Source organism: Sebastes fasciatus, chromosome 21, assembly GCF_043250625.1.
Source record: "Sebastes fasciatus isolate fSebFas1 chromosome 21, fSebFas1.pri, whole genome shotgun sequence".
NCBI lineage: Eukaryota > Metazoa > Chordata > Actinopteri > Perciformes > Sebastidae > Sebastes > Sebastes fasciatus.
This window is the reverse complement of record NC_133815.1, coordinates 3768947-3793584: the sequence shown is the minus strand read 5'-3', so window position 1 is coordinate 3793584 and position 24638 is coordinate 3768947. Positions and strand designations below refer to the sequence as shown.

Here is a 24638-nt window from a genome sequence, read left to right as displayed (position 1 = left end):
CGCACATTTGACAGTTTTTTATCTAGCTGTCTCTGAACCAAACCTCCTGAATGTTTACATCATATTTTAATGCTTTTTTGATAATATTAAAAAGCTTGATAGAAACGCTGTTTGATTTAAAAGCAGTGTTTGATACAACTGCCTCTTACTTTGTACCTGTCAGATAAATAATTCACTGTCTTTATTGGAGAGCGTGTGTCCTTTTATGGCCCACTGATTTGTGGAGTGGCCTGCGGGTCAATTCTGGGACCAGTTTTATTCTCATGATATATGCTTGCAGTGGTCCACACTATCGCACACACTGTTTGGAAGAAACTCCATAAAACATATCAATCAAGACTAATGGCCTAGATGACCTTATTTCACCGCAACATTGCCTCGCTGCACGTGCGAGGTGCACATAAAAGAGAGGTAGTTATTGTTGACTTGCATATTTAAAGCCACAATGAGGAATTTTGTGTTGATTTTGGCGGTCCCTGTGGACAAAAGCGGTAGTGTTTCGGAGCACCAGAATCCCTTACAGCGGCAGGGTCTGGAAGTCCAACACGGCACATATGGCCGCTTAGTCACGCCCCTTGGCATCACAAAACCACTATAGCTAGGTTTAGGAATGAACAACATGGTTGTGCTTAAAACTACTACGTTTGTACAGTGAAAATGACACTGAACGTTGTGAACATGGGACACGAACGAACAGCTGATTGTAACGTGACGCATGGGACACAAACAACCATCTCCTGGATGAAAGCCTTGCGTTTGTTGGACCCATCCAACTCCCCTCCCGCCTGCCCAGTGTGTATGTTTTCACTCTTTAACTATGTCACCACACTCCCAGAGCAATTTACTGTTGTCCCGGATGGGTTTTCATTACTGTTAATGGAACGCCCGGTGCATTTCATACCGGCACTAAAGGGTACAGAACGCCGACGGTTGTGACAAAGCCTCGCTATCTAACGTCCTGGGAATGACAACGGGCTGGACAGTCTATCCCGCGCAGTCCTGGTTCTGGTTCTCCCATGTCTCCCTTCCCTTAAATATGGCCTGGGCCTCCAGCAGCGTGGCGTTGGTGTTGGCTCCCAGCGGGGACCGGCGGAGCAGCGAGGCGAAGCTCTGCTCCTGGCCGGAGGAGGAGCAGCTGCTGCCGAGTGTGTGGAGCTCTCCACCTCCTGCCGGAGCTCCGACTGCAGGTCAAAGGCGGCAGTGAAGCCCCATCTGGATCTGTTCGTGGTGGGCTGGTCGCTGCTGGAGGCCCCGCTGGGGTCTGAACTGAAGGAGTTTCTTCTGAACCTGCATGATTTTGATTTTGTGTGGAATCTGAGCCGGAACAACCATGTAGAAATAACTTCATCTTTTTACTTATGTAGGTCATAAAGAGGCCTCAGTATTAAATCGAGACTGTTTCATAACCAGTTAAAAGTTCTTCACAGTAAGTAAAAATGTATAAATGTTTCTGAACTTAACACTGAATCAGTCTTTTATGACATGAATCAGCAAGGATAAGTACTTTACCTGTTTTGGGGTCAACAGAGAAGTACGGCTGGCCGTGGAGGATGCTGTACACCACTCTAGCACTGTTTCCGTAGGTCGGGTCATCTGCATCTGTGGCTGTCACTTGCGTCACATACGTCCCTGGAGGAAAGAGTGGGAAGACATATTGACTTTGACTTAATTTGTCTCCACATGAGACTGCAATCCAAACTCTTTGAAGTTCATCAGTTTACTGAGCGATCTCACCTGACACTAATGAGTGATGAATCACAACTGAGGAAGCTACACAGCTAATACTGAGCAGTCAAAGTCGCTGACGGAGTGCAATGAGGAGGAGTGCGGAGGATGTGTTGTTCAATTTTCCTGTTGCACATTTGTAGCTTTACTTAGTGAGCATTATTTAACAAATAAAGCAAGGGTAAAAAAACGCTCTTGTGCGACCATTCATTAAACAATGCTACCATTAAGAAAACAAAGGGCCATGGCAGGAATAGTATTAGGGTGGCAGTGTTCCAAACTGCTGCAGTAAGAGGACAGAATAATTACTTGTTGGAGGTTTGGCTCTTCCTCATTAGCTAGCTGGCATTGAACACGCTCCTTATTTACCATGCATTTAAATCCAACAGACTCAATCTGAAGTTTCCAGTTTGATGAGGGTAACCAACAACAAAAAAAATGCCTTGTCAGCCTGACTATTTTATAACTCCAAGACTCAAGCCCGGTGATTCTCGGGCAGATGGGCTGATTCTTTAGAAGCTTGCAGACAGGTTGACACGGATGCCTTCACGGGCAGACAGCTCAGTGCACATATGTCCATCTATCCATCACACACCCACATCTGGCTTATAAAACTGTGTAAAAATATTTTTTCAACTGCAGCATTTGTGGAGCACTTACATGAGCACTGACCAGAGGGATGGTGTTTGCATGGTCATTTTAAATTCTGCTAAGCTCCTAGTTGTGTGTAAAGAACTTGCTGTATATTAAATAGGCTTTGCCGTCTGAGCAGATGGTAACAATGGCATTAAAACATTAGGTGAGACAGATTAGTGTCACAATCCTTCCTAACAAAGCCACACATGTCTGATTAGACATATCAGGCATCGTGTTGCGACGTGAATGTACAACAGATGAGATAATACACTAACGCATTTTCAGTTCAGCGAGGGGAGAGGAAAACCACACAGCTCCGTGAGCTCAGATGTAGTGGAATTTTAAAAAGCCTTTCTGCGATGCAGACACCTACGCATTTCAAAAGTGACTAAAGGCAACAGCCCTTTACCCCGGGTGTGAGACAATAAACAAGCCGATTAAATTCTATTCCTGCAATTATGGAAATTTGGGGTGAGTAAGAACTAGGTGGAAGAAAAGGCCGGAAAGGTCATTGCTGATAAACACAGGAGGAGAATGCAAATGTGAAATATAGATTATCTATCTGACTTGATTAAATACACTTTATATCACAATATTCAACAAATGACTGTACTGTAATGCAGAGAAAACCAATTAATATCGCACAATACACAATATGTGCAGATTTTATAGTCAAATATGAGAGAGAGAGGATATTTAGAGCAATCAAAAGAAATGCAAAAATCTCATTAACTATTTGAAATGTTTGGAGATAAGGAGTGAAATCAACAAATCCATCTAGACATTTTGTGGTGACTAAATTTTTTCAAGCAACTCACTGTTTTTCTTTTTTAAATCTGTCACTTTCTTAAAGATTCAGGGATAAGCTAATTGCTTCTAACTCTAAGGGAGTCTCCGGATTATTGCCATGAGTGACTTCATAATGTCTCCGGCCATAGATTGTTCATTAACAACCATTAGTTATGTTCAGCATCTGTCTCTTTTAGTTTGTGTTTATCCCTGCTAACATAAAAACAACATCCAAAGGGGGATTCCAGCCAAAGACAACAAGAGGGATGTAACAGTTAATGAACCCATTGATCACACAAGTCTTGCTGGCATAAATATTGATAAAGACTTTAGTCGGTTTGATGATTCTTTTTTGCACTTTGCTATAAATATAACGTCTCACACAAATTGTGGGGGGCTGGTTGAAACTCACTTCTCAGCTGAGATAAGTCTGAAAGTGGTATCACTCTGCATAATTAACCAACACTTGTCGTTGCAACTTGTGATTTCTTATGCCTTCAACTGTAATAAGTGACAGCAAGGTTATTTCTAAACCCACAGTCGATTTAGTCATTTGTTTTCAACTAATCTCCAGTTCCAGCACACAAAAGCACTGAAGGATTTATGCAGTTAAACTGATTTAATATTACATAATATTACGATTTTGATTATATATTCTTAAATGTAGAAATTACCTTTGATTATTCTCTCATACATTTTTTTTTTAATCAATATTTATTTAACAAATATAATACACAAGGATATTGTACAAATTCCTAAAAAGTTATCAGTCATAATTTGGTTAGAATTATCAATAATCAATGAATGATTGCCGTTATTCATCAATTATGTGTGATTAACTGATTAATCCTTTATTAGTTAATTAGGGGCAATCTACCAAATTAACACATGAAGTTCAGTTTACTCATCACGAGGAGTAAAACTGATTTTCTGATATTTCAGCTTGGGTTTTATGAGGCAGGGAGCATCTCATAAAAGATGCTGTCGTGTTGCATTATGGGAAATGTAGGCTCCAGAGTTTTTGGAGCATGGCTCATAACAGGGACTACATTTCAGGATATCTCTGCCTTTGCTGCTTTGAATTTGTCTCTCACAAGTCCAACAACTTTATGGAAGTGACACACTTATCCATTCATACTACCTAAACGTCAAAGGGATGTTTTAAAATTACTTTCGCAGACTGCCGTGCATCAAATTGAATAACTATAACGATAAGTAAAGTATATGTTATAATTACAGGAAGGTAACATTTTGAAAATGTATTGTTAAATTCACTTGAAAGACGATAACAGCGTTCATGCGATTATCTAAATGAAAGTTAATCCCTTTTTTTGTCGATTATCTAATTGATAATCTACTTGATTCATTCTGTGGGTGGTTTTGTGAAGCTAATCTCTGTACTCTGCTTCCATGGTCTCACTAGATGTGTTTTTTGATAAACTTGAAAGCGTCTCTGATTCTACAGTAAACTGTTGCAGAGCGGCTTACAAATTAGAGTGTTCGCTGAGGCTCGACTGTGTTGTTTTTCCTCTCTACCCATACTCTAGAGATCGCTGATTTTGGAGTTTTGAGGGATTCGTTGCCATTCACATCAAGAGGAACCATTCTCCCAGAGAATTACCTTGATGATCTCCCTGGAGGGAGGGGTGTATAAAGACAAAGCTGTGAAATATACTCAGGGCACACCAAGAATAACTGGTTCTCTGAAATGTCAAAATCTAGGGGGAGCAGCTTTGCCCCTCTGGTTGTACCTGTGATGCTCCTGAAAGTTTTGCATTCGGTAGTTGGAGGGGAGAAAACAAAGCTTTCAGTGCAAAAAAGGCTTCTAATCAATTAAGCATAGTACTGGCTTATCTCTCTTTAGTGGACAGAACAAATCACTGCACATGGTCACTGACCTACTGGTGACATCTCAGGGACGCTGGCCCTGTATGGTCCCTCCAGGAATTTTGGCTCATTGTCGTTGATGTCTTGAACCTTGATTACAAATTCTGATTCGGGCTCCAGGGGCCTATTGGTGTCGATGTCAACAGCCTGGGCTCGTAGGGTGTAGTAAGGCTTCTCCTCCCTGTCAAGACTCCTTAAGGCATGGATGTCCCCCGTTGTTTGGTCAATTGTGAAAATGGAGCCGGCCCCGTCTCCCGAGAGGGTGTACTTCACCGCACTTTCCCCCCTATCGAGGTCAGTGTGCAGCTGCAAGACAAAAGAGGGGAAAAAAGACAGGTTGAGTGCAAACATTGGCACAGATAATGATTCATTGAAAGCACAGGGGAAGAGCTGTCAAAGAACACTATTTCACAAAGACAGTCAAGGAAACTGGCTGCGCATCAAAGAGCAAATTCATGTCTCTGCAAAAGATCTGCAAAACACTAAGTCATGAGAAAAAATAAAATGATCGTACTTTCAGAACGTTTCACAGATTAATGAGGCTAAATCTCTCATAAATAATGTATTCTCTCTGTGCAATTACGCTGCAGTGATAACTCTTCAACATCATGGACCAAATTCTATTCAGGCATGACTCAAAAATCTTGTGAGATAGGAAATAGGAGGTTTTTTTTCCTCAAAGTGGCATAAATCAGACTGTGAAAGCTTGAGGTAAATACTCCACTTGAGCAGTTTCTAATACCTTCACCTGACAGCGGAGGTCTGTGACCAGATGACTCGCAGCACAGTTGCAGAATATCACTAGTCCAGCCAGAGAACATCTCTGTTAATATAGATCCAGGGCCACGGCGGCTCTCTTTGTACAAGACAAACACATTCTGGGCTGGTGGCAGAGAGCCTATTGACAGAGTTATGTTTACCTCCCCCTGGGAGATCGGTCATACAATTCAAAGGCTTTTAAATATTTAAGGGCTCTAATGCAATGTGATCATTACCATATATGGATACGGAGTTTTGCCTTCTTATCAATGGTGTGGCATTTCCCCCGACACCGTTGAACACTAGTCTTATATTCCAGGAGACAAGAATAGATATTTTAAGCACTGAAGCAGAGGCAGGCAGTGTAGCCAGCTAAATTAAGTACCTGCTGACTCCGGGTAACATGGTTTAATTTTTCTCTGTCGGAAAAAGCTTCCACAACTTGCACTTGAGACACCTCTAATTCTAAACGATATGGTTGACTTTGGGCCGTTTTCTAGCACCGCTAAAACAGAATGGACATGTCACTTTTTTTATGGGTTGCTTTTGGATGTGCTGTCAAACTGCTGTCATCTGGTTGAATATTGTGGATATTAGTGTGAGTGAGGGTAAAATAGAGCAGGAGACGGACAGGCGGTTCGTGCATGGACCGTTGGGGGTGAAGAAGGAGCTGAGCCGGAAGTCAAAGCTCTCGATTTACCAGTCCATCTACGTTCCAACCCTCACCTATGGTCATGAGCTTTGGGTAGTGACCGGAAGAATGAGGTTGCGGATACAAGCGGCTGAAATGAGTTTCCTTCGTAGGGTGGCTGGGCTCAGCCTTAGAGATAGGGTGAGGAGCTCAGACATCCGGAGGGAGCTCGGAGTATAGAGCCGCTGCTCCTTTGCGTCAAAAGGGGGTCAGCTGAGGTAGTTCTGGCATCTGATCAGGATGCTTCCTGGACGCCTCCCTTTGGAGGTTTTCCGGGCACGTCCAACTGGTAAGAGGCCCCCGGGCCAGACCCAGAACATGCTGGAGAGATTATATATCTCGGCTGGCCTGGGAAAACCTCTGGATCCCCCAGGAAGAGCTGGAAAATGTTGCTGGGGCGAGGGACGTCTGGTATTCCCTGCTACGCCTGCTGCCCCCGCAATCCAGCCCCAGAAGACAATGGATGGATGGATGGACAGGATATTAGTCTGTTAGTTTGTAAGCAATAATATAAGTTCAGCAAACCGTTACTGTCCTGTATCATATTCTGATTTATCAGAATGCCCATATTGGGCAATTTATGATTCACGATTCATGCCAAATTCTGATGTTCAGTTCCAACGCACAAAACTTTCATGCCGGACCGTCGTTTGACTCCCGTCACACCGACCACGATCTTTCCCCATCCTTATCCAAATGTTTTTGTTGCATTGCATGTGCCATGATCTTTCGCTAACCTTACCCACGGTGTAGCTGCCATGCTCCAGCTAATGACTGAATGAGTCCTCACACTGACACTGTCTGTTTTTTTTAGTAATTCAGTCTATCTCTTTCTACCCCACAGGTAAATATTGAGCTATCATTTGCACATAGCCAATTTTCCGGTGAACCTCCACGGTAATTGCAGCCACGGAGAGGAGAGGTAAATTTGAGATGCAGCTATAAATTCTCTGTAGGTTACGGTTCAAAACAAACCAAGACTCAAGCACAAACACACTGGGAGTAATTGGTGATTCAGTGCAAATTGCCCAGTTCACACCCAAGCATAGCATGGCATTATGTTGTCTATCCATGGTGCATTATTCATTGCTATTCAAATGTATGAGAATTATTTTTAGTACATGAACCGTGTTGAATGACAACTAGGTCCCATAGCATTTTATGCAATTGGCACAAAATCTGAAATGTAGATTATGCATTGTCCTTGTAAATATTGTGAATAATACGCAACTCCTCCACAAACAAGATAATCTGATAATAAAACAAAGTAGATTGAAAACTAAACCCTCTATTTATCCTTACGCAGCAAAACATTTGGTGAAGAAAATGAATTAGGCTATATGGAATATGAAATATACGCAATACCACCCTGTACTGCATTTTGAATTTGTATCATTTACAATTTTATCGTGGTAGACACTGGAGCTGAGGGTGTTATGATAGGGCCTACCCAAGTTTAATGTGATGCTTCAACCCATGATTGACAACTGCCAATACAATTACTTCAATATATTAAAGTGCCAGTAGGCAGTATATTTTTTGGCATCATTGGGCAAAAAAATCCGTAATAACCTTTCAGCATATATAATGTATATTAATATTATATTATATATAATATATTAATACATATTCAAGTGTTCTGAGAGAAAATATGACTTCTGCACCTCCTCATGGCTCTGTTTTCAGACTTTAAAAAATCGGGAGACTTTGGCCAATCACAGGTCATTTCAGAGAGAGAGAGAGTTCCTATTGGCTGTGCTACGGCTGGTGGGCGGTGCTTGGTATTTCTTCAACAGATCTCACCATGGCCGGATGCCGGATCACAAACTTTTTCATTTTACAGCTAAACCGTGCACTAAAAGATGTTTCAGATCATCTGTCTCATGCACCACTGTCAGGATATAGTGATCGTTTTATAAAAATAACTTTATTTTAAAAAATCATATTTGCTCCATTTCTACCCACTGCAGCTTTAAAGATCCCATATTGTAAAAAGTGAGATTGTTGTGTCTGTTATAGTATAAAGCAGGTTTAAGTGCCATATAAAAACTGTGAAAGGAGAAATACGCACAGCCCGTATTCAGAAATTGTGCGTTTGAAACAAGCCGTCAGGATTTCTGTCCATTTGTGATGTCACAAATATACAATATTTAGACCATTACACGGTTTTAAACGTAAACATTCTAAATGTGTCCCAGTTTATTTCCGGTTGCAGTGTAGGTAAATGACATCAGCTGACAGGAAGTAAACATGGACCCAAACTGTTGCCTAGCAACGTAATTCCGTTGCAATTCCGTTGAAATTAGCTAAAACGGAGCATTTCAGACAGATGGTAAATGCATATTCAGGCAGACAGTATGAGGAAAATAAAGTTGTTTTTTTAACATTACAGCATGTAAACATGTTCTAGTAGTAACACAAAATACAAGTATGAACCTGAACATAAGCATAATATGTCCCCTTTAATGGCAAATGTCTCCATATAAGCCTATAGCACCTTATGATTAACTTGTCCAAGCTTCTAACAAGAAAAAAGTGTAGAGTTTATCCCAGGATATTGAGCTTTTCCCTCAGTCTAGGCAGCATTTTATACCCTTGCTACACGGAGACAAAACAAGGGAACGAGGGAAGGAGAAACTCAAATGAATTGGAACCAAACATTGTCAGACAATCTGGGGTTTCCCTCCTCATATCCAGGGGAAGAGATGTTGGCCTACTTCCATGCGATGAGGACACGTTGAATACAAATGCACTCACTCAGCGTTTTACCAAAGCAAGGACAGAGAAACAGTGAAAAAGAGGCGTCCCCAGGTATGTGGAGGCTGTAATGTTGACTGTTACACTAGGTAGCTGTTTTCTAATAAAGGTAAACCACGCACAGGTGCGCTACGAGGAGGTGAAGGAGGAGGAGGAGGAAGAGGAGGATGACAGCGAGCTAAAAGAAGGTGTGCAAGGCCCCACTGAGACGCCACAAGAGGAAAAGCCAGATGAAAAGTGAATTAATGCAACCTGGTTACAAATGCATGACGTTTTAGAAAAAAAAGACTTGGAAATAACGTCACTGAAATTGTAACTTTTATGACGTCATTTAATCTGTATCACACAGTTAATGAGGGACCTTGCGTCGCCATGGAAACGGAGCTAGTTTAATGCTACAGTGATGAGCTGCTCACTGTGACAGGTAACACTTGTTATAGATGATTGACATTAACTGTTGTTGTTGTTGTTGTTGACACCTTAGAACAGGGTCAGCAACCTTTACTATCAGAAGAGCCATTTTAGGCAAAAATAAATCTGTTTTTTTTGGAGCCACAAAACATGTGATCATTGTGATGAAGGTAACATAGTTTATAGTCTAAGTATATAGTATATAAGTCTAATGCAGTGAGGGCCAAAGTGCAAATGTACTACGGAGTATAAGGGCCACATTGAGGGGAAAAAATCCAAGATTTACAGAATAAATTCGTAATATTAAGAGAATAAAGTCCTAATTTTATGAGAAAAAAAGTCGTTATATTACGAGAATAAAGTCACAACTTTACGACAAAAAACTTATTATTACGAGAATAAAGTCATAACTTTACAAAAAAAAGTCGTAATGTTACGAGAATAAAGTCATAAATTAACGATAAAAAATTCGTAATATTACGAGAATAAAGTCATAACTTGACAAGAAAAAAAAGAAAATAGCACGTAAAATTACTAATTAATAATAACATGACTTTATTCTCACAATACTAGGACATTTTCTCGTAAACTCCTGACTTTATCCTCATAATATTAAGACTTTTTTTATCGTAAACCTTTGACTTTATTCTCATAATATGACTTGGTTCTCGTAATCTCAGATTTATTTATTTTTTCCTCAATGTGGCCTTAATTCTCCGTCGTACCATAGACCTACAACAATGATAAATAAAAATGAAAATGTAAACAAAAAACAGTTATTCATTTCCATTTTTAAAGATCCACAGGGAGCCACGTGAGAGGAGCTAAAGAGCCGCATTAGGCTCCGGAGCTGCAGGTTGCTGATCCCTGACTTAGAACAAAGGGTTTGTTGTAACGTTACACCTGAACTTACAGGACAGGACTGTGGAGGTGGACTCCAGTGGACATCTCCATGTATTCCTGATGTCAACTTGGGAAATAGACAGCAATGGAGCTAGCTGTGGACTGGATGTCTTCAACAGGTAGGACATGACTCTATATTCTAGTGTTTCGTGGTGCTTGGAGGCCACCTGGCCCTTTTCTCTGCTCTATATTGTGCTGCTTGTGCTGATCATTATTCTACTGTTGGCTGCTGTGCAGGTATGAGTGTTTTGTGTGTGTGTGTGTGTGTGTGTGAGAGAGAGAGTGCATGTAAGGCTGGGCAATAATTTATCAAGACTTATGGACTTTCAGTGGATCTGTATGTTGATATTATGATCCAAGTCATATTTATTTCAGTAAAGCATCTTGTCAGAACTAACAAAATGACTTTTTTAATGTTTCATGTTTAATCTGATGTAATGCAGTGCAACAGTTTGTAGCATCCGTGATCACATTTAGTATTTTATTTATGTGACCGTGAATACATTTGACATAACATGATGGTGCTTTCAAATGAAACTCGTGAGCTCGTATTTCCAACATGGGAAGTCGTGTACACGATATGCTTGGTGAGAACACCGCTGCTAAGCAACGGCAATATTAACGTTACTGTTGGCGTCTGGAAGCCACAGAGGCTAACAATTTAGCAATCTAGCAAGCGGGTAACCTAATGCAGGAAATTCAAAGGCATAATGAAAAAAAGTCGTATTATTATGAGATTAAAGTCATAACTTTACGAGAAAAAAAGTCGTAATATTACGAGAATAAAGTCATATCTTTACGAGAAAAAAATTCGTAATATTACAAGAATAAAGTCATAACTTGACTAGAAAAAAAGTCGTAATATTGCGAGAATAAAGTCATAACTTTACGAGAAAAAAAGTCGCAATATTACGAGATTAAAGTCACAATTTTACGAGAAAAAAAGTTGTATTATTATGAGAATAAAGTCATAACTTTATGAGAAAAAACATCGTAATATTACGAGAATAAAGTCATAACTTGACGAGAAAAAAATTAAATAATGCAAAATAAGGCATAATGACACTGGGAATATCAACAATTTCCTCAGACCTAATATAAAATTACAAAGAAAAACAATATACAACTAAAATTACAATATATTAACATATGCACCGAAAAATGAACTCCAATGGCCTCCGCCATTTCTGACATCAACAGACACGTCACAACTCGTGAACTTTGAACTTTCACGAAGTTGTGAATACCACAATATGTTCTTGTGAACATGGTAAACACGACCTCATTTTAAGGCACCATGATATACAGTGAAAACAACAACATGTATTTCAAACATATTGCCCAGTCTTATGTGTTTATCTGGGTGTGTGAACATATGCACAGGCATATTTGGTAGAAAAGTGAAACTCTATTTTCTGTTTCATTCTGTTGTATCCTATGCTACGCTATATGCTGTTTGGTATCTGGCCGCCGTGTCATTATGCCTTTGTTGGCAGCTGTGCTACTAATTTGCCTGCTGTGTGAATTATTTGCTGATCTTGTATTGCATTGTATGATATATCTTTTCCTTACACAAAACATCTTTTGTAGCATGTTGTGAATCAAAACATTTGGTATAGAAGTGTACCGTATAGGGATTTTTTAACGGCTTTGCACACAGATGGAATTATGAACTGGATGGTGGATTCAACATCCTTTCTGACTACAAAAGATAAGAAAGTCTTGTATTTTATTTTATTCTGTGCTGTTTGGCCGCCGTGTCGTTATACATGTGTTGCTCGCTGTACCATGGTTTTGTCCCACCTGCTGTGGGGGTGTTGGCGAAGGTGGATTTATAAAGTTTCTATTAGTTTTATCTCTTTCTAGTATTTATTTCCCTGGTCATGTCTTCATCAGACAAAGTAGGGGGAATACGTTGAGCTGAAATGGTTGTGGATTCATCACTGTGAGACATGGCATGTCGGGAACATGTAGGTGTGGTTCAATAATTGTTAATCAGAGCAAAGCCAACACGGTTTGAACTTTGAAACGATTAGAAGTAATTTAGTGATTTCTTTTGGATTGAAAGTGTTGATTTGTGAAATGATGGAAAGTGGCAGCACCTCACCATACCTTCAACATGTCTCCTGTATAAATAAATCTATTATTCTCTTTTCTAATCTATTCTACTCTGCTCTTTTCAATACTACTTGAGTTTGGGCCAGCGTGCCATTATGTTGGTCACTCTACCACAAGCTTGCCTGTGTGTGTATATGTGTGTGTGTGCATGTCTGTGGCAGTGTTATTGGCAAACGGTTGCCTGTATCTGGTTTTGTTGGGAAATGGTTATGCAGTCTTCTGTAAAATCAACCGGGCAGAGAGCCCCCTCTCTAATTAAAGTGCCCCCATCAGAAAAATTGGGGAGTACTTATTTGAGCAGTAATGATCATAGTTATCTATCACTGTGTGCTTGTGTGAAATGGCATATCTGGCATGTCTGTAGGTGAGGCTGCAGAGCAGTAATTACTTGCACAAAGGATTTTTGGCCTTGTGTGTGTGTAAACCCTTTTGGCAGCAAGCTGGAGTGGTACAAGTCTTTTTAAGTGTTTTAATCTGAAACATTCATAAACTTCAACTTGTAAAGTGTAGACACACGAGAGGGATGGATTTTTTTTTTGTAGCCGTAGATAATACAGACAAAATGCAATCATCCAACAATTGCATTTCCAGTTGAGCCAAATGAAAGGGAACTATTTCCTGTGGGCCTTTTGGCTGTCAACAGTATGGTTAAAGAGTGTTGTCGCCCTCAGGTGCTCCCCAGGAACTCGCTTCAAGGTTTGCCCTTGTCTTTAATAAAACACCGTGCATTGCAGCGCCCTATGTTTTCATCAGATAGCAACGGCATCCTGCAGCAAGAGTAGCCGTGTTGTGTCTCTGTTCATTTATTATCCATTTTGTTTCCTCTTGTTTTGTAATCCCGTAATCTTTTGCAATCCGTTCACATAATCCACGGCATCATTTTGTCAATTCTGTCCTATTAGGCAGATGACATGACAATAGCAGTGAGCAACAGACTCGTTCGTAAGCATGATGAAAGTTGTAACTCCTTTTTGCTTGTGGCGTAGCGGAGAGATCAGAGTGGCAGATGGACTACTGCAACAATGCAGCCATAATAGGGTCCACAATCTTTTTTCTGCTGACAGAAAACACATCACTCATACACAAATTGCAGCAAACGCTGTTGTGAAAATATTATTTTCCATGTTTTTTGAGAATATTTGATGCAGTGACACACAGATAATGATTGCTACAAGATGTTCATATTGATCTGTCACCATCTTCTGATGGACAAAAGCTTACAATGAAGTCTGTACCTGTAGAGCTGAATCAACATCTTTCTGACACCCTCTCCTAAATGAAGCTTCACAGCAGTATCTGTTGCACGGCAGTTTTTTTGGATTGCATTATATTGCTAATGTGTTCATGATACTTTCCATCATATGACACTATTACCATGTAGATAATAATTACTAGGTCTGCACGATTTTGAAAAAAAGATCTAATTGTGATATTGCAATAGCGATATGATTTGCTATATTAGAGGGAATGATAATTTTGACATCCTTATTCTCATTTTCATTGAAAAACATATTAAAATGATTATATTGTGATTTTTGTGGGGATCTGTACCAAACAAAGATGTTTTCTTAAAGGGACTGTTTGTAACTTTTTAAGCGTATAAATGTAGCGGGTCGGGACACATGTGCGTTCGCATATGCGCGATCGCGTGTGGCCGCTGCCTCTCCTCCTCTGCCTGCTTGCCTTCACTCAGACAGCGCGTGCGTTCTCGCGTACTCGCTCCACCTCTAGACGTGAACGCGCGCTCACTCCACACTGCAGAAGAGTTAGTTTAGCTCTGAGAATATCTAGTGAATGTACAGTGGACGTTTGTGCAGAAATAAATGCTGCAGCTCCTCCAGACCAGCAGAGGTTTCCCGTGTCTTGGGAAGTGACAGAGCTCTTCAGAGAAAAACGTTATCGTCTCGTTACCGACCGGGTGCCGGTGTCCACCCTGCTCACTCCGGCTGCGGGCAGAGAGAGACGAGTTTCTCGCTGCAGAGCCCCGCTAGAAGCAAACACTAGGATCAGCAGTGATTCATGGAGAGACCTTCGTCTGGTCAGCTAACATTACTGCCAAGCAGCTGAAATATAGAGTGATATTGTGCTTTTAGCTGACGTGTGTCGCCTCACTGTTTTGAGCGATGCTCGTTCATATCTATGTAGAGCGAGCAAGCACGAGCCCGACGCTGACTTTCGTTGATTTCACGGCCACAGGTGTCGCTGTTAAGAAGCATTTCTGAAAGTTACAAATAGTCCCTTTAAGTCTGTAGAATATGATGTGAATGCCAGGGCATCTCTGCAGCACTACAATATTTAATTTAAAATGCTATTTTGACTTTAACAAATATTGCGCCTCCTGCAATATGAAAAGGCCATATTGTGATATTGATAACTCATAAATCTGTTCAGTTTAAGAGGCTGTTCAGACCTAATAATCATCAACACAAAACTTGTATTAACTGAAGCTGGATTAATTTACTCTGTAATGTTGCCAGACTGACATTTCTGTGTACTATTGCATAAATTATCACTTTGTATTTATGATTAATGGGCTGGTTATATTTGGTTGTCCTTTTGACTGACAAGAAAAGAAAAAAAATGAACAAACGTGGACCATATGTTCACATTAGCAGTTTATGAAATACAAGTACCCAGGAGAGGCACCTGCAGATGATTCAGAACTGCACAATTAAAGATGAAAAAGAAATGCAAATATAAAAAGAATAGGCACATTGCCTCATTAATTATAAGTGAAAGTTGACTGATATTAATTAAAAATCCCATTACTCTAACAATGGTAATCAATTATATAAAAATACCCCTTAATAGGACGGCAGACAAGTGCTTCTTTTAAGCTATAAAACGCCCAGTGGGCTCAATAGACAAGAGGCGGAATCACAACCACAACCGTTTTAACAGTATGTCAAAAGAAAATAAATGGTTTAACTAAAGAGCGAAAAAAATGTCCATTCCTTTGCGGTAACAGTTGTTCCCAATTTGTAACAACTAAGTGGAGTCTATGCACGCAGAATGGAAATCATGGCTTTGCTGATAACCTTATGTCAATCTAAAAAAAGCAAATTTGGTTACCATAAAGCATGTGCAGAATGACTCAACGAGAGCTGGCTCGTAGAGACGGTGTGATCATATGCACCCCGTATTATGGTGAGAACGTCTTTACACTCCATTTTTCATGATAAGCATAATTAGCAAGATGCTCTGTTCACGGTACCAGTTGACATGGCAGCTATAAAAAGAAACAGGTAGTGCGAGGAAGTGAAATAAGATTCCTGTTACCATCTAAACTCGCACCATCTGTTTGAGTAATTATGTTTGCAGTCATGATGATGTTTTTCTGTTTTTTTTCTCTGTTCACAATTTTTCCCCGACTGTCAACCAATTTTACATTTACATTTCAGATGGTTAGTTAATGCTTTTGTGAAACGGATGTTTCAGTGATCATAGAGCTGTTGTTCACAGTCTTGCTTAACCTCATTTTGCCAGGATTTATGGTATTTTTTGAGCATGCATTAGCCATTGTAGGATTCAAAGCTGTGGCCTATAATTTCCACAATGTTCTCTCTAACCATTAAGCCATCTTGTCGTGTCTGGAACAGTTGAAGCGATGCAGATGGCCAGCCAGTGCACTAGCAGTGTTGTCAAAACAAATATCGGCAGGACCATTACTCATCTCCTATTAGTGAGAAATACTTCTATTGACCGAAACTACTCAACTACTGGGAAGAATGATGGCTCATCTGTCCTGGCTGTGAGACAGTCACATACTTAGGATAGTGATTGTGCTATACGGGGAATTCTTGGCGTTGAGAAGAGGGTGGTGTGTTCCCTGTTACTTTCAGGATTTGCAGCACATGGTTCCTCATTGGCTATGCAGTAAACCCGCGTATTGATTAATTTGAGTGATTTCAGAGGAGAATGTAACCAACCTCTGTAGAGAATGCTGTAATTGGATTTCTGCACCCAGGATTATGCCGAGCTCCTCTCAGGAATGCATATGGAGGCCACAACTCTTTTGCTGATAGCGAGCCAACATTGTTCCTTGAACGGCCCAGCAACCTTACACCGAGTACATTCACATATCAGTAAACATTCTGAAAACGGTTGGAACATACTTGTTCTTCTCATCTTTAGATGCAGTTAGTCTAAATATCTCTGAGGATTACGTCAAGCCAAAATGAAATTATATAGCTTTTATTGTCTGCTACAGCATAGATATCTGCTCTGTAAAGCACTTGTCCTGTGTTCTCCTTTTGAGAAAAAAAATCAGAACCCAAAAGGCAGAATTTTATATTTTTTTTGGTTTCATGGTGTCACCCCTCAGTTTTCCATTAATTTGTCATAGATACGTAGATCCCTTATTTCGATACAGCCAATCGGATCTTGAATAACAGCAGTAACGCAGATGATCACATTTCTCACAGATCTTCATCTGAATTTATTGTCATTTTGTGGGTTTTTGTGTTGGAAGCATCTCGTCGTCCCCCTTGCTGCAGTACCACTGTCCGCCTGAACTGTTACTGATGCGTTGGTGGGGGCACTGCTTTACAAAAAAAGCCTTATTAAACGCTTTTTAATAATTGCTATCTGGTTGCAAATATTAAGTCAATTATCAAAGAAATCCAATAAACGCAAGTATAGGGGACATCAGATTACTACATACCATATACATTTGTTTAATTAATACATTTTAACATTTTTAATTAATAAAAAATATATCGTTTCAGTATTACTATCAAGATATTTAGGCAGAGTATTGTATCAAAGTCATTTTTGTTTTTTGGTATTGTGACAAACTTTCCTACTAAAGTCACCTTCTTGTTTTACTTACAAACATGATCTTGTCCTACACCTTGTTGAATAAGTAATATTTCCTGGTATATATTATACATATGTCCCAAGGCCATTTACTGTATATTTATTATACTGTGTGAATTGATTGATTCTGATCCATATTTAACGGTGCTTTAGCAAAACCAGGGCTTACAGTATACTACATATCTCCTCTCAGAATTCATGCTACAAGCTGTTAATCAGTGTAAATCCTTCTGTATACATTGGTGCTTTGTATGCATCCCTGGCCCTACTGCTGTCTTGAATTTATTTTTATGCTGCTATTCATTATTAGGTTTGAAACGACCCTTCAATCCAAAACCCATTCAACCGCTCTTCCTGTCCTACCAACCCAGTAGTGTGATGACTAGTGGCAGTATTGGTATGTTGTTGGAGGCTCCAAGCTCGTGCGTTGTCAGGCTAGAGCCATGTCGTTTCACATCATGACTGCATGGCAAGTTTTTCGTGGGTAGTCGGTGTGCTGGTGAGCTGCTGATAGAAAGAAAACACTGTGTCAAACGCTGCGAGCTTATTATAGCTGATCGATATTGGCTCGCGAGCCATTTCTTGTACTGCTGACAGCTCGGAGGTTGCTATCTGGGTTGTGTCATGCCTCAGTCAGGTAATAAGGATGGAGGGAAAATGCACACAGACACACAAAGGAGGCTCTACTGGTAGATATGCAACCACAGAGAACATGTGTGGATGTGTATGTGAGGGAGAGAGAGGACCAAATGGGACAGATTGACAGATATATCCTAGGTTGTGTGACAACAAATAAAAGCCCTTGAGTTGTTTTCACCTCTGAAGCTGTATTACCGCAATTTAAATTCACATCTCACCTGCAGTTGTTGACAGCGATTCATCAAAAACCACAAACGTGGTTGTTGATAGAACTGTTACCTAGGTCAACAATCTGAGGAGCTGATACGATTCAATAAGAAGCAGCTTTATCATACATTACAAAACACTTCCAAAAAATAGGTGTTTTCATGAGAGGTTATCTTTTGCACAGCAAAATAACAATCAAGAATGATTTTTCACATGAATATACATGATTGTTATTGATCTTAGAGACTGGGGTTAAGGCTTGAATCCCCTTTCTCATATCACACTTGATTAAACAATATAGCGATATTGATACAACATACAGAATGCAATTTTCTACCCAGAATCACAACAATATTGCCCATCAATGTCAAGGAACAAATGGGAAAATGTTGACCACGCTAGTAAGTGATACTGATTGGGGCATTAGCACACCGTTTGGAAATATGATCCATGCAATTCAGGAGGAAAGTCCATTACCCATGAGGACGAAATGTATGAAATATATTACTCTGGCAGGACAGATGAATGGCATCATTAGCTTTTTTATTTCAGATGTTCTTCTCAGAATTTTTCCCGCAACATTCATCATCAACATGCATTACAATTGTAAATGCCCCTCAACCTCTTAATATGTTCTAACGAGCGGCTGAATCACTGGCACACCTCATGCATAACTTCCAGAAGAGCGATCCTTTCAAATTACTTTGCATTTGACAGTGAATTACTTAGGCAACGTACTTCTAGATGAATTCAGGGATAAAATCATGTCATTTTTTAGGTGAGTGTTTAGTACACATTTTACATAAAACACACATTTAGTTTCTTTACAGGCATTCAAACATATATCCATATCGCTGAGTATAATTCATATCAAATTATTGTTTTAACAATAGTGTCAAGGGTTATCTAATTGCTGATATACAGTATGTACTTGTGTGCTATGTTCCTCGCCTCAGTGATTGCAGTATTGTTTTACCAGCTACTACATTAGACATGCTTTATGGATATCACGAATAGATCAACAAGATTATTGTTTGCCATTTCGCTCAGGCTCTGCATGTAGTCGCCGTGCTTAGCTGTAGGTCACCGAACAGACCTCTGCACACAACAGTGCAAAGCAATCAAGTTATGAAGCCTGTGATTTTGGAGTCGATGTTAATTACCTGTTGGCTTTGCAGGCAGTCCAACTGAAGTGTTTTACAGCAGTGGCTATCATCACCACAGTGTGTAAACAGGTTTGCTGCTTTTATATAGGCCTCTTCAGGTTTTCATGCATTTTACAGCTTAAATTCCAAAGCATTTAAATCCGAACCGTATTTAACAACGTGTAACACGCCATCACTAGTAAGGCTGCTAAATTGCATATGGTCAGATGTTGGCATCTCTCTCTCTCTGTTGGGCCCGGTGCATAAGTCTTGTTGAAACGCTTTTTATGTCCTTCTTATAGGTCCTCATTGAAAGATTAAATTGCGGGCTCCACATCAGTAATAAATCTCAGCCAGGTACGGGGTGGGACTGAGAGGAAGAGCCATCAATAAAAAAGAAGGCTGGTCATTCCTTGTCAGGCGGGAAGCAAAGGAATAAACAAGTTGTAGGAGAAACGGGGCTGCCCTTTCTAGCAAAAGTGGTTTATTGACTTGTATTTAAATGAGCGACCTTTTGTCTGCAAGTGTGTGAAACGGGGCATTGGAGCATGCCACTGCATGCCGTTGCATACTCTGTACTGCAATAAAGGGTACTGAGACCTTTTTTGCTTTCCTTTTTTATAGGTCCTAAGTGTGACTATCTAAATTGATTGGATTTGTCTTTAACCTTGAGTGCGTGTGCTGTTATGGGTATGATGATTTTTGCTTTCTGAACTTAATGGCTGGTGAGCTTTTTTATGGAACTTATTCCCTTACTGCCTTTCTAGCCAAGTGTATAATTTGCCTAGTATGCTCTGAGAGGGTTTTGCTCATTGCCTTGCCATCATGTTCCCATGACTTGTATAAAAAGACAACATGGTTGTGTCTGGTGTCGCTCTCTGTGGGAGGTAACACAGTGGGGGCTCTCTGACGTGCAAAGCAGGCTTTGTGTTAGCCGGTATATGCCGGCTTTTAGCCAGTATCACGTGTAGTCGTCCGGCAGATTAAATGATCAACGGCCAGAATGTCCGTTGGCCAAATAAATATTTTTTACTAATTAATTGCATATTAAATGGCCTAATATTATAAGATATGCTGCCAAGACTTATATTATACAAAAATGTAAATGCCTCCGCTCCGCTGCGCTTCTAATCCAATACACTTTTTGTCAAATTCAGCGAATATCTCCTCACGATACGCTCATATATACATATATATATATATATATATATATATATATATATATATATATATATATATATTCATACACAGCCAGCTGACTGTAAATGCGAAACAAATGGAGAAAGCCGCTATAATGATGATATAAATAATGAATGAAGCTTCAAACTATTTGTTTGGCTACAGCACTATTTTGAGTTTGAGAAACGTGGAATTAGGACCAAACAGCCTTTTTATTTTATTTTCTAGACCGCTTCTTCATTTAACTTATTTTCAAGTTATGTCAAATGTAAGCTATTATATGGCTATTTAAAAGAATTGTCCGGTAGTTGCTCTATATGGCCGTAATTCTGGAATATCAACAGCCATATTGCCATTAATAAAAAAAAAAAGAAAAAGTCTAGCATAAACAAAGTGGTGAAAAGATATTATTTTGGATGGACTGAGAATCTAGAGACCAGGGTGTCCTTACGTGGGTCCAGTCCCTCATCATTGAGATTGCAAATTACTCTGTTCAAATTAGGGCTGCAGCTATTGATTATTTTAGTAATCGAGTAGTATGCTGATTAGAAAAGATAAGACAGGTCTATTAAAGTGAACTAATTGGTTTCCTTTTTATAAAAAAAAAAAAAGCTTAAACAGCATACGATAACATTATGTCAAAAATAAACATTACATTTTGGGTTTTAGATAAAACATTTTCTGAAATACAAACAAATAAATAAAAAAAAAATTCAAATGACAGTACACAGCTCATGGACTACTCCTATAAAAGGTACTATAAATGCAACTAAAGATGTGTTCAAATTCAAAATTGCTATAAATCAATTAATATTCAGGGATACAAATAATTTGCATCGATGATTTTTAGTAATGGAGTTACTCGAGGAATCGTTTCAGCCCTAGTACAAACCACATTTGATCCATGAAGTTCACAGCGACACACTGTCTGCTCTGGTCAGACAATCCCAGCATTGTTAGTGATGGCAAGCCCGAGAGATGTGTTGCTTTAGATTACACCTCCACTGGTAGTAAGTGGTCATTATATTTGCCATGCTTTGAAATGACAAGCACAGCTCCTTTAAGTGGATTCTGAATTGCCACACTATTATAATTCTAGGGAAAATATGTCAAACAGCAATTCATGAGCATTATGTTCAAATGGAGAGTGCCGTGATGCGGGAACGGAATTTTGAAAAATAGCTGCTGAAGTCAGCAGAGAGTTTAATAGAGAGTGAGAGGAAGCAGCTTGGCTTGATATACAGCCACACCACTAATGGCAGATTTTTCTTGCAGATAATCACTGCTCAGCATAGGAAAGGCCTCTGCATTATCTAATTGTGAGCAGCACAGTGTTGTTACATTTACCCCCTTAAGCCTTCTGGGCTTTAATTGCTAATCTGCAATAATGTGGTTGTTGTCAACAGGGGATTGTCAGAAGTTTCACAATATGGGGGCTTGTATTAAATGTGAAATGTTGGTGCTCAAAGTGAATAACTATGTTCTCGTGGGTCCTTTGTATCTCAAGTGACAGAATAATTATTCATATTTTATTTTTAAAACTGTAGAGAAAGACAGTCATAAAATTATAATGGTTTGTTTTTTGGCTCTTTATTTATTGTTAATGGCATTGGAAGTTGGAGTTACTTACACAACATTGCTTTTCACTCCGAAGAGCAACCTTGCTATAAACTTGAACAGGTAAAAGTAGATATTTCAAATATCCTTGGTAGACTACTTTTTCTTACATGTCCATTACAGTATTAAAACTTCCATTGTACTATTTCAAAACTAAATTGTAGTCACTATAAGTTGTGTTTTCCACATATGAATCTTAGTGGCTCAGAGTGTCTTGAGACATTGTGATTCTAGGTGAAAAATGGAGTAACCACTTTTCTAGACTGCTGCAGTTCAGTTGCCCTTGAGCAAGGCCCCAGAGCAGTCGCTTCCTTATTAATGCGTGCAGGAGGGACTAATAGTAGCGCTAAACACCTTGCTGAATCTTGTCATGACCTTATTTGCACCTCGGGGAGCAAAGCAGATAATTAAGTAAGTAGTGTAAGTTGCAGCTCCCAGCAGTAACTGTAGGTTTCTTAACATTCTCTTCATGTTTAGTGTCTGCCACCTCCACTTACCTGACCAAGAGGCAGCAATATATAGATTCTGGCATAAATATATTAAGATGTAGTGTTGGGTGTAAAATCAATATGAATACATTACTGCTACGTGTTGTTTTTTTTTGCCGTTTTTGTTCTCAAATTAGGTCGCCGGAGTCTAAATTCATTCTCTTTATTTTGTAGTCACGCCATACCAACAAAACAAGTGCAAATGCAGACTTTGCATATTTTTTTTCCACTGGTGATGCAGAAGAAAAGAAATGTTGCTTTGCTTGCACTCATTAATCTGCAATAGACCACAGCATGTAAAGATGGATGTTTTATAGTAAGTCCTTCCCTGCACTGCACAAAACTAATATTTACTCACTCTATGCCTCATATGATTGCAACATGAGAAAGTGTGCACATGGAAAACGGAAATTGTATTTAGTGCTTTCAGATGTATGTTCTAATATGTTATGTATGTAATAATAAGTCAGACATGCACTGGGTCGTAATCAAGGCCCCGTCTGCCTCAGTGTGTCCATGGAGCTCTAGATAGGACTTATTGTTGTTTTGAGTAATCTATAATTTGATGACCAAAATTTGGTGTTTAAAACATGTTTTAACTTTAATTATAAACGTAGTAGACCAATGAATTTTAGCAGTCGATAACCGATACCAGTGAAGTTCCATGATTCTCGATTGATACAACTGTAAAAAACAAAACAATAAACACTTTGAGCTAGTGTTAGGAAGTTAAACAGGTCATAATCCTCTCTAATATGTATTTTATATTGCTGTGAAAACATCCCCTTCAAACAACTGGATTCATTCAGGTTTCTCGCCAAAAAAAAGTTTTTTTTACAATATTACATTTGAACAAACATGATAATGTCAGAATTTACCTTCGCCTTATAGTATTTTTACTGAATAGAACCTGAATGTATCATAACAAAACTCAATGCATCCTCAGTTAACGTTGACCTGGACGCATCGATAGTCAGTTTACTGCGTCCTTTTGGACTTTAGACGCCGTTAGACTCGAGCCCCCCCCCCCCCGGTACCTATGGTACTTGCGGTACTGTAGACAAACAAATACCATCACGTTGGTGACTTGTCACCGAAAGCTTTTTCTTCCAGTTTGGTGCTTAACATTTAAACTCAAAGACCCCCAAAAGAGTAACACTGGTTGTACAATCTACTGCACTAAACCAGCACCACCACCTATTGCAGATACAGTATATCAGTATATGGTGTATATGCCAGCCGTTAAGTGAAAACATGAAACATAAAATTTAAATCGAATTATAGAAATGACAAACTAAGTTTGAGGTGATTTAGAAAATTACTATGACATAGTTTGTCCACTAGGCGGCACTGACAAGTTGACTTTTCAACTGCGAAATCTCCCACTCAGTATCTCGGTCACAATTTAAAAAACAAAACCAAAAAAATAATCCATTTCAAGATAATTGATGTTCTTTTTAGGGCTGGAACTAACGATTACTTTCATTACAGATTCAATTTAACGTTATTTTTTATAATAGTTGGATACATTTTCAGTTGATCGACTAATCAGTTACTCAACTTATTGTTGCAGCTCTAGATATATCTTCTTCTCCTTTTATATCTGTCCTCAAAAATCCAGTATTGACTGGGCTATTAAGTAAATACTACCTCTTTTAAGCTTGCCATAGTCATTTTATGTCGTGATTTTGTTTGTTGTGTCAGATTTTGGCCAACTTGGAAGATGTAGTATGAGGTAGCGTGTTGTTGGATTTCACTGTACCGAAATATGGTTTTAAAATTTTGTTTACCACGGCCAATTAGAAGTGAAGCGGGACAACGCTGCCCAAAATGATGTGTTGCAAGCACAAAGCGAGTGCTTCGATCTGG

The 24638-nt window shown here is 39.4% G+C and overlaps 1 protein-coding gene across 1 annotated transcript in view; it reads right to left on the bottom strand.

The window, feature by feature from the left end:
- Positions 1 to 24638, bottom strand: part of LOC141759806 (cadherin-12-like) — a 111562-nt gene that overhangs the window by 42392 nt on the left and 44532 nt on the right. Inside the window, exons 3-4 of the mRNA XM_074622202.1 lie at positions 5049 to 5343; positions 1510 to 1629 (exon numbers count right to left, since the gene is read on the bottom strand). Coding sequence (XP_074478303.1) covers positions 1510 to 1629; positions 5049 to 5343 — 415 coding nt within the window. The remainder of the gene's footprint in view (positions 1 to 1509; positions 1630 to 5048; positions 5344 to 24638) is intronic.